Here is a 14,758-nt window from a genome sequence, read left to right as displayed (position 1 = left end):
TGGAGCAGGACTCAGAGTTGTGGAAGGCATGGGGGGTGGCAGGTCTTACAAGTCTTGAGATTTATTCTCAGCTCTGGATTTGCTTTGGTCTCCTGGGGGCCACTAGATTTTCTCTGCTTTGTACCTTCAGATGTTCACCTTGGTACCTTCATCAACTCAGAAAGGGAAGGTGGGTGTTGGAAAAGATTCTTAACTGCATTCCTCAGAGTCTAAATGGGGACGATGTCACATAGGCAGAGGGGAGCAGCGGGAGTAGATGTTCCTTTAGACCCTTGCTAAAAAGGACAGGCATTTTCTGAGTCGTGGTGTCTGTCACTCTCGGCCACAACCACTCCAGTGTCAGGCTCCAGGACTGCGCATACTAGTTGAAGGCTCTCTTTCCACTAGATGGGGCTGGACGGAGACTGAGCAGGCTTTCTGGTGGAGGAGGGAGAACTGTAGAAGAGACTGTGGTCCATATTTCAGTGTTGGGCTTGTGCTTGTTTTTAAGAGGATGCCCCCGATTGGCTCTGACCATTTTTACCAGGTCCGATTTTACTGCGTTGAGATAGGACTTATTCCAGAAGGCGTGTGTAAAGACACTCTGGAGTAGTGAAGGAGATTTTTCTTGCCTGTTTCTTCCCTTCTTTCTCCATTCTCATTTGCATTAAAATGTGAATAAGTGCTTATAAGGTCTGCTGGCCTACATATAAGATGCCCTTCTATTTACGGGTAAGCAGAATGATAAAAATAACCGGCACTATGGTGAATCAGTGGAATTTTACTGACTCGCTCCCCAAATGTGTCTGCAGCTTACTCCAAGAGAGCTGGCACCCTCTCTAGAGGAGATTGATTCTTCTCTGTAGTTTTCCTGTTAGCTAACATTTCCATGTTCTCGTGCTTTCCTGCCAGCATTAAGTCCAGGCCAGCATCCTGACCCCATTCTTGTGTGAAGGTGCTCCACAACTGGGTTTCAAGGCAGGGCTGCTGTGGCCTTGGAGGTTTCTTTTTTAGTGGCAGCGCCCCAAGATTTGTAAGGATTCTGCTGTAGGTTTAGTGGTTTTAAAAATGTATGAGACCCAACAGATATAAAAGGAAATAGGGCTTTTCCACGCAGAGTGTTCCTTGGTTTTAAGGTGAAGAATTCACTGTCTCAGCGAAGCCTGAAGCCAGCAAGGTTTAGCTGATACAGTCTAGAAACTGGCATTCAGATGGATCTGTTTCCTATTCTCAAAAAGGCTCGAAGATGCTCCATGGTTTCAAATCCCTCCCATCCCCCTTCTCCACCCCCCACCCACCGTGAGCCACTCAGCGCTTCGGTGGAAATTTCCACTTGTCTGCCAGGGGGAAGGGGAGGCTGTGAGTGTGTGACTGTGTCTGAGAGAAACAGAGACAAAGAACATAACTCAAATTCAAGCGAGCGCTTTTACGGTAAACTTGTAAATAACAGGGTTAAAACAAAAGTGAAATAAAAAACAAATACGACCTTTAAACGTAGGAGCGTTGCCAGAAGACACATATCTTCCTCAACAACCTGGGACAGGGAGGGGGCTGGTGACAGCTTGGGCACAAGGTGACTGAGGGAGACAAGGGGTAGGACCCCAGAGAGGAGGGGGGAAAGGATAGTGAGAAGAGATGCTGCTGCTGCCTCCCCTCCGCGCCCCATGGAGACACTGCTGTGGATGGAGTGTTCCTAGTGGCATCATTTTCCAGTATCGGGCTCAGTCTATCCTGGGGAACCCATTTCTCTGCATCTTCTCAGATCCCTGGGGTTTTCAGTCACAGTAGCAGAGAGATTTGTAGTGCTGAGAGTGTCTTAAGAAATACCGAGGAAGGTAAATTACCACCCTGAATATGGGGGCAGGTTCTATCCATGAAATAGTTCCCTCCAGCTTTTGAACGCTGGAACCTGCAGTGAGAATTGCATTTGTGTATTGAACCTCTTTCTGTCCTTTCTCTCCTCACCTGGTGTCAGTCACCACTTCACTCGTGCTTCTGTAGAGTTGGTGCTGCATAGAAGGTCAGTGCTTTTCTGTAGCAGAGAGATGCCTGGGTAAAGCTGATTTCTACCTTGTAGGTGAAGTGATTCATTAGAACCACACGTGGGAAAACCCCCATTTAAATGTAAACACTGCTGGGCTTCGTGTTTAAGGCAGTGGCGATGCTTCCATCAGCCCTGGCCGCCTGGTGCGCAGAACCAGCTCGCCGGTGCCACCGAGCAGCACAGGGTTGAAGGTGCTGGGAGTGTATAATGTAATTAGACTTTAGATCACTAAGCTGGGTTCTCCAAAATGATCTGTCCATTCGCTGACTTAAACACTGTTTGGGGAATGGGGGGCTAGCTGAAGAACTATTTTTCCTTATTGGAATGCCAGCTTTTGGGGATGTCTAGGCAGTGGCAGTTGTAGTCCTACTTCTCTGCTCTTTTCTAGCTCAAATCGTGAGGATGGAGGTAAGAGAGAGTCCACATGTGTTGCGACTTTGGTCTTGTGTTTTGGTTCTGGCTTGCTTGGTTAGGGGAAGAAGGAAAAATTGGTATTTAATTGTGGTTATTGAATCCTCTTGATCCTCCCCTCCCTGAGGGCCAGGCTGAAGGGGAGGGCAGGGCCTCTCGGATTCCTCTGGAGACACTGAGACATTCCTCTTTTGGCTCCCTTGCCTTGAACAGCAACTTATCTGGGTTTCAGAATGGTTTCTCCCGGGTAGCCTTTGGGATGTAAGGAGTGGGTATCAGGGGAGTTCAAGGTCATTTTTTTTAGCCTAACTCCCACTTTTTCAGTTCTGTTATGGACCTGTGTGGTCACAGGAAAGGGATCCTTGCAGGCATCAGGAGCTGCCCAACCCCCTATTCTAAGTAGGCTGTTTCTAGGCTTCACTTTGTTTGTGTGCAAAACTGGAAATGCAGGGCTGCGCTTGGTACTGTCTCCTGCCCCTGTCATTCCTCGGGTCATCCTTCTGTAGTAAGAAAAGCCCAGCCGCCAGGAGGCGGATGTCCATGACCACCTCATCATCGCCACAGTCTCCTCCAGAACTGGCAGACCAGTGTAAATAGTGGGAGCCCAGGTTTCTGCCAGCCCAGTAGCCCTGTGACCTCTCTCCCTGCCTGGACTACATGTTCTGGGTGGTCCAGGCCATTATGTTCCTCCTTTTTAGCCTCCCTCTGAGGTGTGCCCATAGCAGATGTTCACTGACCAGTTCAGTTTGTCCACTTACGTGAAAAAAGAATATATACTGGCAACAACCAGGAATTGGTCATAGTCTTTTCTGTGTGGGGAAGCCATAACGGACCATTGACCCGTGGGCTTGGGCCACTGAGGGTAGATGGAGATTGAGTTTGTTCTGGACTTATGCTTGGTTCCCTCATGGTGGGGTGAGACCACTTAATGCCCTAAGTGGGAGCAGGGGAGGTAGGAGGTTCAGCTTTCACCCAGGACTGGTGAACACAGTAACATCTGCCCCTCTCTGAGCCACTTCCCCTCTTTTCTGTTTTGGTGGTGTTTCATTTTTGTGGAAATTTCCACGGTATAATAAGGAGCATGGGAGTAGAAGCAGTCTTTGCCCACACGAACCCTAGGCACAGATCAGCAGGGTGATGAGCACGAAATGACTGTCACAGCTGTGGTGGTGGGCACAAACCTATTTGCATTTTGGCCAGTTCTCTTGTTTAGGTTTGGTTGCTAGAGGAGTGTCAGGACTGGTAGGGGGAAGGCAGAGTAGGTAAAAGGTAAAGGCTGTAAGCGTTTTTATAGTAACAGCAATCTTCCAGAAGCCAAGTTGCAGCCCAGTCTTAGGACTTCCAGGCTTTTCTAGCACTTCTCCTTATCCTTGAGAAACCTCCAGAATTCTGGCTGCAGGAACCAAGAGATGTGGTTGATACAGTGAGGAACTATGGGGCCTGAAGTCTGGAACTTGCTTTTTGACCCTGTGACCTGGAGCAGATCAGTTCCCCAGTTCCCTCATAAGTGACATGAAGGGGTTGAACTGCATTGCCTTCGTGGTCCCCTCCGGCACTTACGTTCTGTGATTCTGTAACCCATTGGTCCCAGAGCAGCGTGTGGCTTCTTGTATCCTGGAGTCAGAAGATCTGCTCTGTTAGAACCCTGGCTGTGGCCACTCAGTAGCTGAGTGACCTTGAGCTAGTGACTTAATCATTCTGAAACTCAAAGGAGGCCATCTCTAGGAGGCCCACTTTGAAAACTGCTAAAGCAGTAGTGTTGCTAAGAGAGGGCTCCTGGACCAAAATAACACCCAGAGGAACTTCCTCTTGCGTTTTCTGAATGGGCCACGTGGGGTGGAGCTTCTACTTCCTGCTTATCCTCTTCCTCAGAAGCTATCTAAAAGATGTGAAAGCACTTTGAAAATTAGAAAGTTCTATGTGAGACCCTTTCCTTTTAATTTCTGGAATAGGAGGTTTCTGATAATGTCTGGCATCTAGCTTCCTTCCATCCTTGGGTATTTTTATCCTTATCACAAAATGGTATCCAGAAGCTTTGGGTGTCTTAGGATTATTTGGTGAGTGCGAGTGGATGGGTAATGTTGTTCGGGAAGACTGCACGAGAGTTGAGCTGTGGGCAGTTGAGTTGGTCGTTGGCAACCGTACACCCGCTTTCTTTTAGAAACATGTTTGGTAGACGCTGAGGCTAGCCCACAAAAATGCCTCTGGTACACTTGAATGGAAAATGGAAGAAAACAATGGCTGCTGAACCCCAGATGCGGTATTTGAATAACTTGAATACTGGACTGTAAAGAAAGCCAGGCTTAACTCTAGAGCAGGAGATGTCTGTGGACCTTCTGGAGGTAGTGGGCACTTGGAATACTTCAAGGGCTGCCAGTAGTGATTGCCTGGGTTATTGAGTGCCCAGAGCATGCCCAGCCCTTGCTTTAGCACGGTCTTCCATATTACCCTGTGTGTGATATGTGGCATTTCACCAGCGCACTGCCTCAGGCTATCAGCACAGGGCTTTAAGTGTAATAAAGCAAAAGAGGAAGACTAGTCTAGGGAAACTAGATGAAAAGCAAGGGAAGAGGAAGGAACTGTAGAATTAAGTATGGTGGGAATGTTGGCAAACAGAGGGTGAGGTCCTAAGTTGTCTGTGGTAGTTTGGAGGGACATTTTGATGAATACAGAATGAAAGAACAAATGAATGAAATAGGAAGAAGGAAATGCTGGGGCAGTGTTGAGTGAGAGAGTTCCCTGCCCTGCCCACCAGGCCACCATAGTTACTGGGGCTTGGGGGAGTTGGATAAAGGGCTGGGGATTGGCAAAGAGAAGGTAATTTATGATTGATCACAGTAACTTTTTAGGCTCTATATTAGAGCCTTACTCGAGGTAAGTAATCAATAACTAAATATCGAACAAATGAGCAGTTCTTAAGTTTGATGATTTGCAAACCTCGTGCCTTCCATGTGGTGCAGAAATAACACAGTGGAATTACACCTTGGAGAATTTGGCCAGGTCGGTGTGTGATTTTCACGGTAAGTACGAATGGTAATATCATCAGTGAGCAGAGGTAAAAGTCACTTCCTAGAAGTTTGCCTGATGATAGAGGACTTTACACCATTTTTATTTCATTTCTTTTTTTTTCTTTTTTGATTTTTTTTTTAACGTTTTATTTTATGTTTTGAGAGACAGAGCACAAGGGAAGGGCAGAGAGAGAGGGAGACACAGAATCCAAAGCAGGTTCCAGGATGTGAGCTGTCAGCACAGAGCCCAATGGGGTGGGGGGTGGGGGGCCTCAAAACCATGAACGTGAGATCATGACCTGAGCCAAAATCAGAGTCTCAACTGACTGAGCCACCCAGGCACGCCTGTTTCATTTCTTGAGAAATTCTGGGCGGCTTCATTATCTGTAATTGCTCCCTCATCGCTACCACCCATATCAAATCATTCACCAAGTCCTGCCCTTTCAGCTTTCTATGTACCATGATTAAATCAACAGCCTTACAGAGGTATAATTGACAACACAGTAAACTACATGCTTTTATTAATACATATTACATAAGGTAATACATATACATAATACATTCACATATGTACCATACGTAGATATACCCACAATATATGTTTGACATATGTATATATACCCATGAAATCACTACAAGCAAGACAATAAGCAGACTGGTCACCCCAGAAGTTCCCTCCTGCCTCTTGTGATCCTTCCCTCCACTTGTTTCCCGTCTATGACAACCACTGGTCTGCTTTCTTTCACTATAGATTAGTTTCTATTTTCTAGAATCTTACTTAGATACAATCAGACAGCATGTACCCCCCCCCCCCCCGCCTTTTTTTTAACCATAGTTTCTTTCAATCAGCCAAATTATTCTGAGATTCATCAATAGTGTGTATCAATAGCTTATTCCTTTTTATAGCTGAGTACTATTCCATCGTATACCATAGTTTGTTTATTGGTTTACATGTTGTTGGATATTTTCTGTTTCCAGTTTGGGATTGTAAGTGTTGCTGCTGTGAGCACTCCTGTACAAATTGTTGTAAGGACTAATGTTTTAATTTTCTTGGATAAATACCTGGGAGTAGAATGGCTTGATCATAATGGCAAGTGTGTATGTTTAACTTTTAAGAAAATGCCAAAAAAGTTGTATCATTTTGCAGTCCCACCAGCAGTGTGTGAGAATGCCAGTTCCTGTCTTTCCTCACCAACACTTGGTATTGTTCAGTCTTCTTAATTTTAGCTTATATAGTAGGTATCTCTTTGTGGTTTTAATTTGCATTTCTCTAGTGACTAGTCCTATTAAGCATCTTTCTCATGTGCTTCTTTGCCAGAATATATCTTTGGTGAAAAGGCCATTCACATTTTATGCCCCATTAAAAATTTTTTTTAAAATTAAATTTTGAGAGTTCTTTATATTCTAGAAACAAGTCCTTTATCAGACATGGGATTTGCAGATCCCAGCCTGTCACTTGTCTTTTTTATTAGCAGTATCTTTCAAAGAGCAATTTTTAATTTTGATGAAGTCTAGTTTATCACATTTTTCTTTATGGATTTTGCTTTTAGTGTCATGTCTAAAGAATCTTTGCTTAACTCAAGGCCACAGAGGTTTTCTCTTGTGTTTTCTTCCAGTTTTATAGCTTTGTGTTTTATATTTCAGATCTGTGTCCCATTTGAGTTAATTTTTGTATCTGGTACAAGTATGGATCGAAGTTCCTTTTTTGCATACATATATAGAATTGTTGGCCACCATTTGTTGAAAAGACACTTTACTGAATTGCCTTTGGTCAAAAATCAGCTGTGCGTATATGGATCTGTTTCTGGACTCTGTTCTACTGATCTGTTTGTGTATCTTTATACAAATACCATAGTGCCTTGATTACCATAGCTTTATAATGAGTCTTGAAATCAGATAGTGTTAGTTCTTCAACTTTATTCTTTATCAGAGTTGTTTTGGCTGTTCTAGATCCTTTGAATTTCTCTGTGTACCTTAAAATCAGTTCATCAATATCTAATAAAAGTGTCTTTTAGGGATTTTGATTGGGATCCTTTTGAATTTATAGATCAGTTTTAGAGAATTGACATCTACATAAACCTCCATTTAGGTGGGTTTTCTTTAATTTCTTTCAGTAATGTTTTATGGTTTTTGGTGTAGAGGTCTTGCATACCTTTTGTCAGATTTATCCTTAAGTACTTCATATTTCATTTCAAGGTGTTATTATTTGTTGCTAATATATAGAAATATAGTTGACTTTGTATACTGATCTTGTATCTTGCAGCCTTGCTAAACTCACATATTCTAGTGTCTTTTTTATAAATTTCTTTAGATTCTCTTGTATACACAGTCATTCCATGTGTAAATATAGACAAGTTTACTACTTATCAATCTGGATACCTTTTCTTTTTTTTCTTGCCTTGTTGCACTGGCAAGAGTCTCTAGTAAAATACTGAATAGAAATGGTGAGAACAGACACCCTTGTTTATTCCCAGTCTCAGGAGAAAAGATTCAGACTTTCACCAGTTGATATGATGTTAGTTAGTTCTAGGTTTTGCAGAGATGCCTTTTGTAAGGTTGAAGAAGTTCCTTTGTAGTCTTACTTTGCAGAGAGTTTATCAGAAATGGATATGAAATTTTGTTAAATGCTGCTGCTTTTTTTTTTTTTTTTTTTGCTATTATTGGAATGATCACATGATTTTTCTTTTTTAGTTTGCTAATAGGATTTACATTGATTTAAAATGTTGAACCAGGGGCGCCTGGGTGGCTCAGTCGGCTAAGCGTCTGACTTCAGCTCAGGTCACGATCTCACGGTCTGTGAGTTCGAGCCCCGCGTCGGGCTCTGGGCTGATGGCTCGGAGCCTGGAGCCTGCTTCTGATTCTGTGTCTCCCTCTCTCTCTGCCCCTCCCCCATTCATGCTCTGTCTCTCTCTGTCTCAAAAATAAATAAACATTAAAAAAAAAAATGTTAAACCAGTCTTGCTTTCTGTGATAAACTCTGCCTGATCATGATACATTATTCTTTTCATATATTTTAGTAGTCAGTTTGCTAAATTTTTTTTTCATTTATGTTCATGAGAGATATTGATCAGTTTTTTCTTTTCTTGTAATGTCTTTGTCTTGTTTTGCCATAAGGGTAATGCTGGCTTCATAGAACACATTGAGAAGTGTTTTCTTATTTTCTGGACCAGTTTGTGCCAAAACTGGCACAAAATTTCCCCCTCAGACGTTTGGTGGAATTCATTGGTGAAACCATGTGGGTCTTTGGTTTCCTTTGTGGAAACGCTTATAACTACAAATTTAATTTCTTTAATAGATATAGGGCTATCCAGGTTATCTATTTCTTTTGGAGTGAGTTTTGGTAGTTTGCATTTTTTCAAGGAATTTCATCTAAGTTGTCAAATTTATTGCAAAATTTGTTTATAATAATAGTCTATCATATCCTGTTATCATTTCACCTCTCCCATTCCTGAATATTAGTAATTTGTCTCTTTATTTTTTTCTGCTGATCAGTCTGACTAGAGATGTATCAATTTTACTGATCTCGGTGAACTAGTATTTATTTGGTTTTGTTGATGTTTTCTTGTTTTTCTGTTTTCTGCTTCAGAGATTTCTGCTCTGATCTTTATTTTCCCTTCCTTCCTTCCTTCCTTCCTTCCTTCCTTCCTTCCTTCCTTCCTTCTTTCCTTCATTTTCTTCTCTCTTCTCCTCTCTTCTTTTTTTTTTTTTTGTCTTAGTTTGTGCTTAATTTGCTCTTCTTTTTCTGTTTTTTTTTAAGGTAGAAATTTTGAGGCTTTTCCTCTTTTCTTACATAAGTGTTTAGTGCTACAAATTTCCTGCTTTAGTGGCATTCTGATATGTTGCTTTCATTTTCATTCAATTCACATTTCCTTTTGACTTCTTATTTGACCTGTAGGCTATTTAGATGTATGTTTAGTTTTCAAGTATTTGGAGATTTTCCCGAGTTTTTTCTGTGTGATTCAAGTCCTTTTAGATTTATTGAGACTTGTTTTATGGCCCAGAATATGGTTGACCTTGGTAAATGTGCTGTTTGCAGTTGAGAACAACGTGTATCCTGCTCTTTTTGTTTGGAGGGTCTATAAAGATCAGACCTAGTTGGTTGATGGTGGTGCTCATTTTTTGTATATCCTTGCTGGTTTTCTGTATAGTAGTTTTATTGATTACTGAGAGGAATATTAAAAGTCACCAACTATAGTTGTGAATTTCTCTTGTCAGTTCTGTTAGTTTTCTTCCTGTATGAAGAAGTTCTGTTGTTTGATACATACGCATTTAGGATTGCTGTGTCTTCTTGGTGAACTGATTGTTACATACTATCTTTTTCTGTCCCTCGTAATTTTCTTTGCTCTGAGATCTACTTTAATATTATTGCAGCCACTGGAGCTTTCTTTTGATTAGTGTTTTTGCATAGTATATGTTTTTCTTCCATTCCACTTTGAATAATTACTTACTTGAAAAACTTTCCCACTAGGCTTGGCTAAGGGTGAACGATCACCTGGCAAGTTGTTTTGTGAGTTTGAACCCTCTTTGTATGGAATTACACAAAACGTCATCCTTTTTCCTGTAACTTCCTTCCTTGCTGCATTTGTCCATTTTCAGTTTGGTCTCTCCTGCTTTCCGTGAGAATTCCACCTTTCAAGCTAACATAACACTACCGCTGTCAGATACTTACTGTGGACCTGCTGTGTGTTAGTCTCTGTTCAGGGTGCTGGGGAGAGATTAACAAAGTCCTTCTTACGGCAACTATGTTTTGGTGGAGTGAGATAGACAGTAGACAACCATATGCTGTATCGGTGGTGATAAGCTCTGTGGGAAAAAATAGAGAGTAAGAGAGAGTAATGAGGCTTGGTACGTGGAGCAAGGAGGATGTTGCATTAGGAGAAGTGATCAAAGAGGTCCTCTCTACAAGGTGACATTTGGACAGAGACATGACAGAGGTGAGGGGTGAGCTATGGGGAACTCGAGCGAAGAACATTTCTGGCAGAAGGAACAGTGAGAATGAAGACCTAGGATGGGAATATGTTCGGGGAGGAGAGTGTGGCTGCAACAAAGTAAGTGATGTCAAAGGTCACCTTAGCCAGATGGAACACTGCAGAATTCTGAATGACTGCACTGAAAACTGGCCTTTTGCAGCACTGTGGTTCAAACCAAACGGTACAAGGGAGGCTTAAACTTTTAGAACTGAGAGGAGGGCGTGGGCAGGGAGAAGGGCTGCTGCTGCTTTTGTGACATCAACCAGCTGAGCCCATCAAGTTGTTGATGTGGTGAAGCCAGTGAGCTGTAGGAGATGCCCTTCTGCGTTATTCTGCTGTGAGTGGAGGAACGTTACATTCTTTCTCTTGCTCAGGATTCACAGAATTTTCTTTCTGGTCTTTGTCAGTTCTTGAACATGGAGGGTAGTCTTAGACAAGTCCCAGGCCTTTCAGAATGTTTTTCCTTATTTGTGAAGTGTGGCTGGTGGTCTGCACTGTCTCTGGTGCACTGAGTTACTTGTGTAACCCTTTGGAAAACTATAAGGCCTTCCCTAATAAGATGTTTTCTCAAAAATAGTTTGCAAAATCCAGCCTTGTTGAATAGTAAATTCTGTTCTTAAACCCATCATTTTACCATATTGTCTCTATTTCCCTCTCTATGTAAAGTCACGGCACTTTTTGCTACCACAGAGTTTGGATTCGGATTTTCCTAAGAGTGTTAATGAGAAGAGCCATAGGAAGGGTGGGGGGTGGGCAGACACTTCTGTTTAGCTGGTCAGCTGGTACTTTCTATTTTGACAAAGGTGTGTATGTGTTTTTGTGTAGTTGATCTTTATCTGGGCAGGAGTAGAAAACATTGTCCAAAATAGTGGAAGTGTTATATTTCAGAATGCAGGAATTCACACATTTTTATTTTATTGCAGGTATTTCTTGGTGGATTTTTATGCACCAACAACCGCTGTGGAAAGCATAATGGAACATTTGTCTCGAGACATTGATGTGATTAGACCGAATGTTGTAAAACACCCTCTGACCCAGGAAGTAAAAGCGTGTGAAGGGATTGTCCCAGTCCCACTTGAAGAAAAACTATATTCCACGAAGAAGAGGAAGTGAGAAGATTTACCAGATTATAGCTTTATATTTAATTCTATCACTTTTGAGTACCATGGATTAATAATTTACAGACTTGACCTTTATATAAGAGTGTGTTACAGGTGCCATTTGATTTTTCGAAGGTATTTTTTAGCTCTTGATCTCCCTTGCCCTAAGAGGTTGGGGAAGGGCTCGGCTTAGAGCCACTTTGTAATCTGTGGTACCAGCACGTTGTTCTTGACGTCATTTCTTTCGTCTGATTTTTTTGTTGGTGAGGACTTTGCCCTACAACAACGCTAACACCATTTTGAAGAGCAAAGCTTCTGAAAACTGCCTCAGACTGCAAACTCGTTATTCAGGCTAGTCAACCATGCAAAATAAAAATTTAAGACCACTGCATTTATACGAGTAACTTTTGACCAGAATAATAAACATAATTTCAGAAAAACTCGGGGAGGTCTTTTGTCTCTTCACCTGCCCCAGCACAGCGAACTGCCGGAGGCCCTGAGCGCCGTCTGCCCAGAAGCCCGGAATGCCCGCAGTGCGTGGGAGGGTTACCTGGTTACCAGCCCAAGTGCAGAGACTAGGAGAAGTCAGGGGCGAGGGTGGGGCAGGGATGTGTGTGTCCCTCCACTACCGGGCATTCTATAAAATCAGTGACTTTTTCTCTTATCTCACAGTTAACTTGACCATAGGTGGGTGTTGCTGTCTGTAGAGGGACGTGAAGTGCTGTGGCTTGAGCTCTCGCGCTGCTTCCTCTCATTCTTCTGCACTCCCCCCCCCCCCGCCCACACCTGCCTCCTCCCCTCTCCCCCTACCCTGACCAGTTGGAAGCTGGTGGGGTTGCCCAAAGAGCTGGCTGGCACCAGTGCCTGTGGCCAGTGGTGGCACTCTGAGCTCTTAACTTAGGGAGACTTCCAAGGAGCTACATCTCTTTTTTTCTGCATTTTATTTGATACTTACGGACCTGCTTTTTAAAACCACATCTTGAAATAAAAAGACAAGTTTTGTATTGAGCGTTTTTTGTTTTGGCAGGGGAGAGGTTGGTTGTAGGATGTTGTTACGCTTTTGAGACTAAGAACCAACTGGTCTTTGCTTGAACTGGGTGCAATTAAGGTTACCATATTTAGCAAATAGAAATGCAGGGTGCCCAGTTAAATTGGAATTGCAGATAAACAACGAATCTTTTTTTCCTCGTAAGCATGCCCCAATGTTGCATGGAACACACTTAGAGCAAAAAGCGATGTGCCGTTTGTTTGAAATTCAGATTTACCTGGGTGTTCTGTATTTTACGTGGCAGGCAACGTTGCTATGACGCCTGCCCAGAGACGGGATGTGCTCTGCCTCGCCGAGCTCTGGGGAGCGGAAGCCGGCCTCGGGCAGCCTGGCTTTGCAGCCAAGGCGTCGCACCGAGGCAAGTTTGAAGAGCATCAGGAGCTAACAGAAGAGAACGCAGCTGGCATGCTCGTTTGCCTCCAACTCTGATTCCCTCAGCCCGCCAGAAAACCCATCTAGAAACTAAAATTTCATCCCTGGTCAGTTCCAGATCATCTGTTCTGTGAGCCTTAAGTCACACTGCAGTCTTAGAATCAGTAAGTGCCACCGGCCTTTAGCGAGAAACAAATTCTCCTTTAAGGAAAGTCCATCTGTGGGCTCTGCCTGAGGCCTAGCAAGCGGAGGACCCGGTGTCTCTGGCAGCCGGATGGCTTCTGTGGCGGGTGAGGAGGCGGCTTCTTCCCCGAAACGGTCACTGGCGTCTCCTCCTCGGTCTCCTCAGAGCCGGTGAACCGGAAGAAATTAACCAGCCTGTCCGCCTTCCCAAAGGGGTGCCCTGCACGGGGTGTCCGTAGTGACAGAGCTTCTGTGCATTAATTGTTGGGGGCAGCGCCAGCTCCTGAGTACAATCTCTGGTCGTTGTAGCTTGTGCAGTCAGATCATGTTAAAGCAGGAAGGGGCCCAGAGATTAGGCCTCTGCCTCTTTTAAATCACGAGACGGAGACACAGATGTGCAAGCCCGGTGTCCCCAAGAATCAGGAGGAGCCCAGCTCCTAACTAATCCCGGGCTTCCTCCCTCTGTAATGCTGCCCGTCTCTGCCTTGTCCCTTTGCTTAATTCTTTGTCTTCAGTTGATGTATAATTGACCCCCTACAGTATTATATTAGTTTCAGGTAGCCAACGTAGTGTTTTGGTATTTTTATACATTACAGATGTACAAAATGATTGCTCAGAGAGGCCTGGTTACTCTGTCACCATATGGAGTTATTATGTATTGTTGACTGTATTCCCCATGTGTAAATGACATCCCCATGACTGATTGTATAACTGGAAGGCTGTACTTCTTCATCCCCTTCCCCTATTTTGCCCACCCTCCTCCCACCCTTCCTCCCTTCTGGCAACCACCAGCGCTCTGTATTTATGAGTCCGTTTCTGTTTTGTTTGTTTTATTCTTTAGAGTCCGCAAAGAAGTGAAATCGTTCAGTGATGGTCTTTCCCTGTGTGAGTTACTTCACTTAGCATAATACCCTCTAGGCCCATCCAGGTTGTTGCAGATGGCGAGATTTCACCCTTTTCCTTAAGAGCTCAGACAGCACCGAGCTTCAACTTCCTCACTGTAAAATAAGTCTCTTTGAAGAGCAGTAGTTCAGCAAAGAGGGTCATTAAAAACTGTAGCCTGGAAATAAAAGGGATAAAGTGGAGGTTATCTGGGAAAATATGCTACTTCCTGTCTCATTAGGAATTTCCTGAAAGTTTGGGCTTTCAGCCAGGGCGCGTGAGAGCGCTAACTCTTCTTCCGAATGGCTTGCAAGTGTGTGTACTTTCGCTCAGGTGCCGTCCGACGCATTTTCGCTTCTCCTAAAGTTCAGTATGTGCACACTGCGTGCCATATTTGGGGCCACACACGTCTTCTCTGGAACCTCATCTTAGTCTTTTCGGCAGCGTTACTAGGAAGCATTGTCGTCCCTGGTGTTTGGATGAGGAAACAGGCTCAGAGCGATTTGACCTTGACCCTGCAACTACCAACTGACAGCTGGAATCTTGAACTGGGGACCCTGAGGCCATCCAGTCTTTTCCCTTCAGTCACAGCAAACTTGTCTTTATTCTCTCCGGTTAAACTAGGCACCTGGATGTCTGGGGTGAATGATGACTGCTCAGATGAGTAGTAGTGGTTCTCATGGCCTGAGAGTGGTGCTGGCACATTGTTTCCCTGCACTTGCTAGTCCCGGGGAAGTTGATTGACGTTCTTGAGCATTCCA

The 14,758-nt window shown here is 43.7% G+C and overlaps 1 protein-coding gene across 1 annotated transcript in view; it reads left to right on the top strand.

Annotated features, from left to right (window-relative positions):
* MRPS6 (mitochondrial ribosomal protein S6) overlaps nt 1–11,952 on the top strand; it is a 66,920-nt gene extending 54,968 nt beyond the window's left edge. The window contains exon 3 of the mRNA XM_053903102.1: nt 11,336–11,952. Coding sequence (XP_053759077.1) covers nt 11,336–11,525 — 190 coding nt within the window. The 3' untranslated portion in view covers nt 11,526–11,952. The remainder of the gene's footprint in view (nt 1–11,335) is intronic.
* Nucleotides 11,953–14,758: the final 2,806 nt, after the last annotated feature.

The sequence above is a fragment of the Panthera pardus genome, unplaced genomic scaffold (assembly GCF_024362965.1).
Source record: "Panthera pardus isolate Hobbes unplaced genomic scaffold, ASM2436296v1 HiC_scaffold_16, whole genome shotgun sequence".
Taxonomy (NCBI): Eukaryota; Metazoa; Chordata; class Mammalia; order Carnivora; family Felidae; genus Panthera; species Panthera pardus.
Note: the sequence above shows the minus strand (reverse complement) of the source record. Positions and strands in the feature narration are given on the sequence as shown.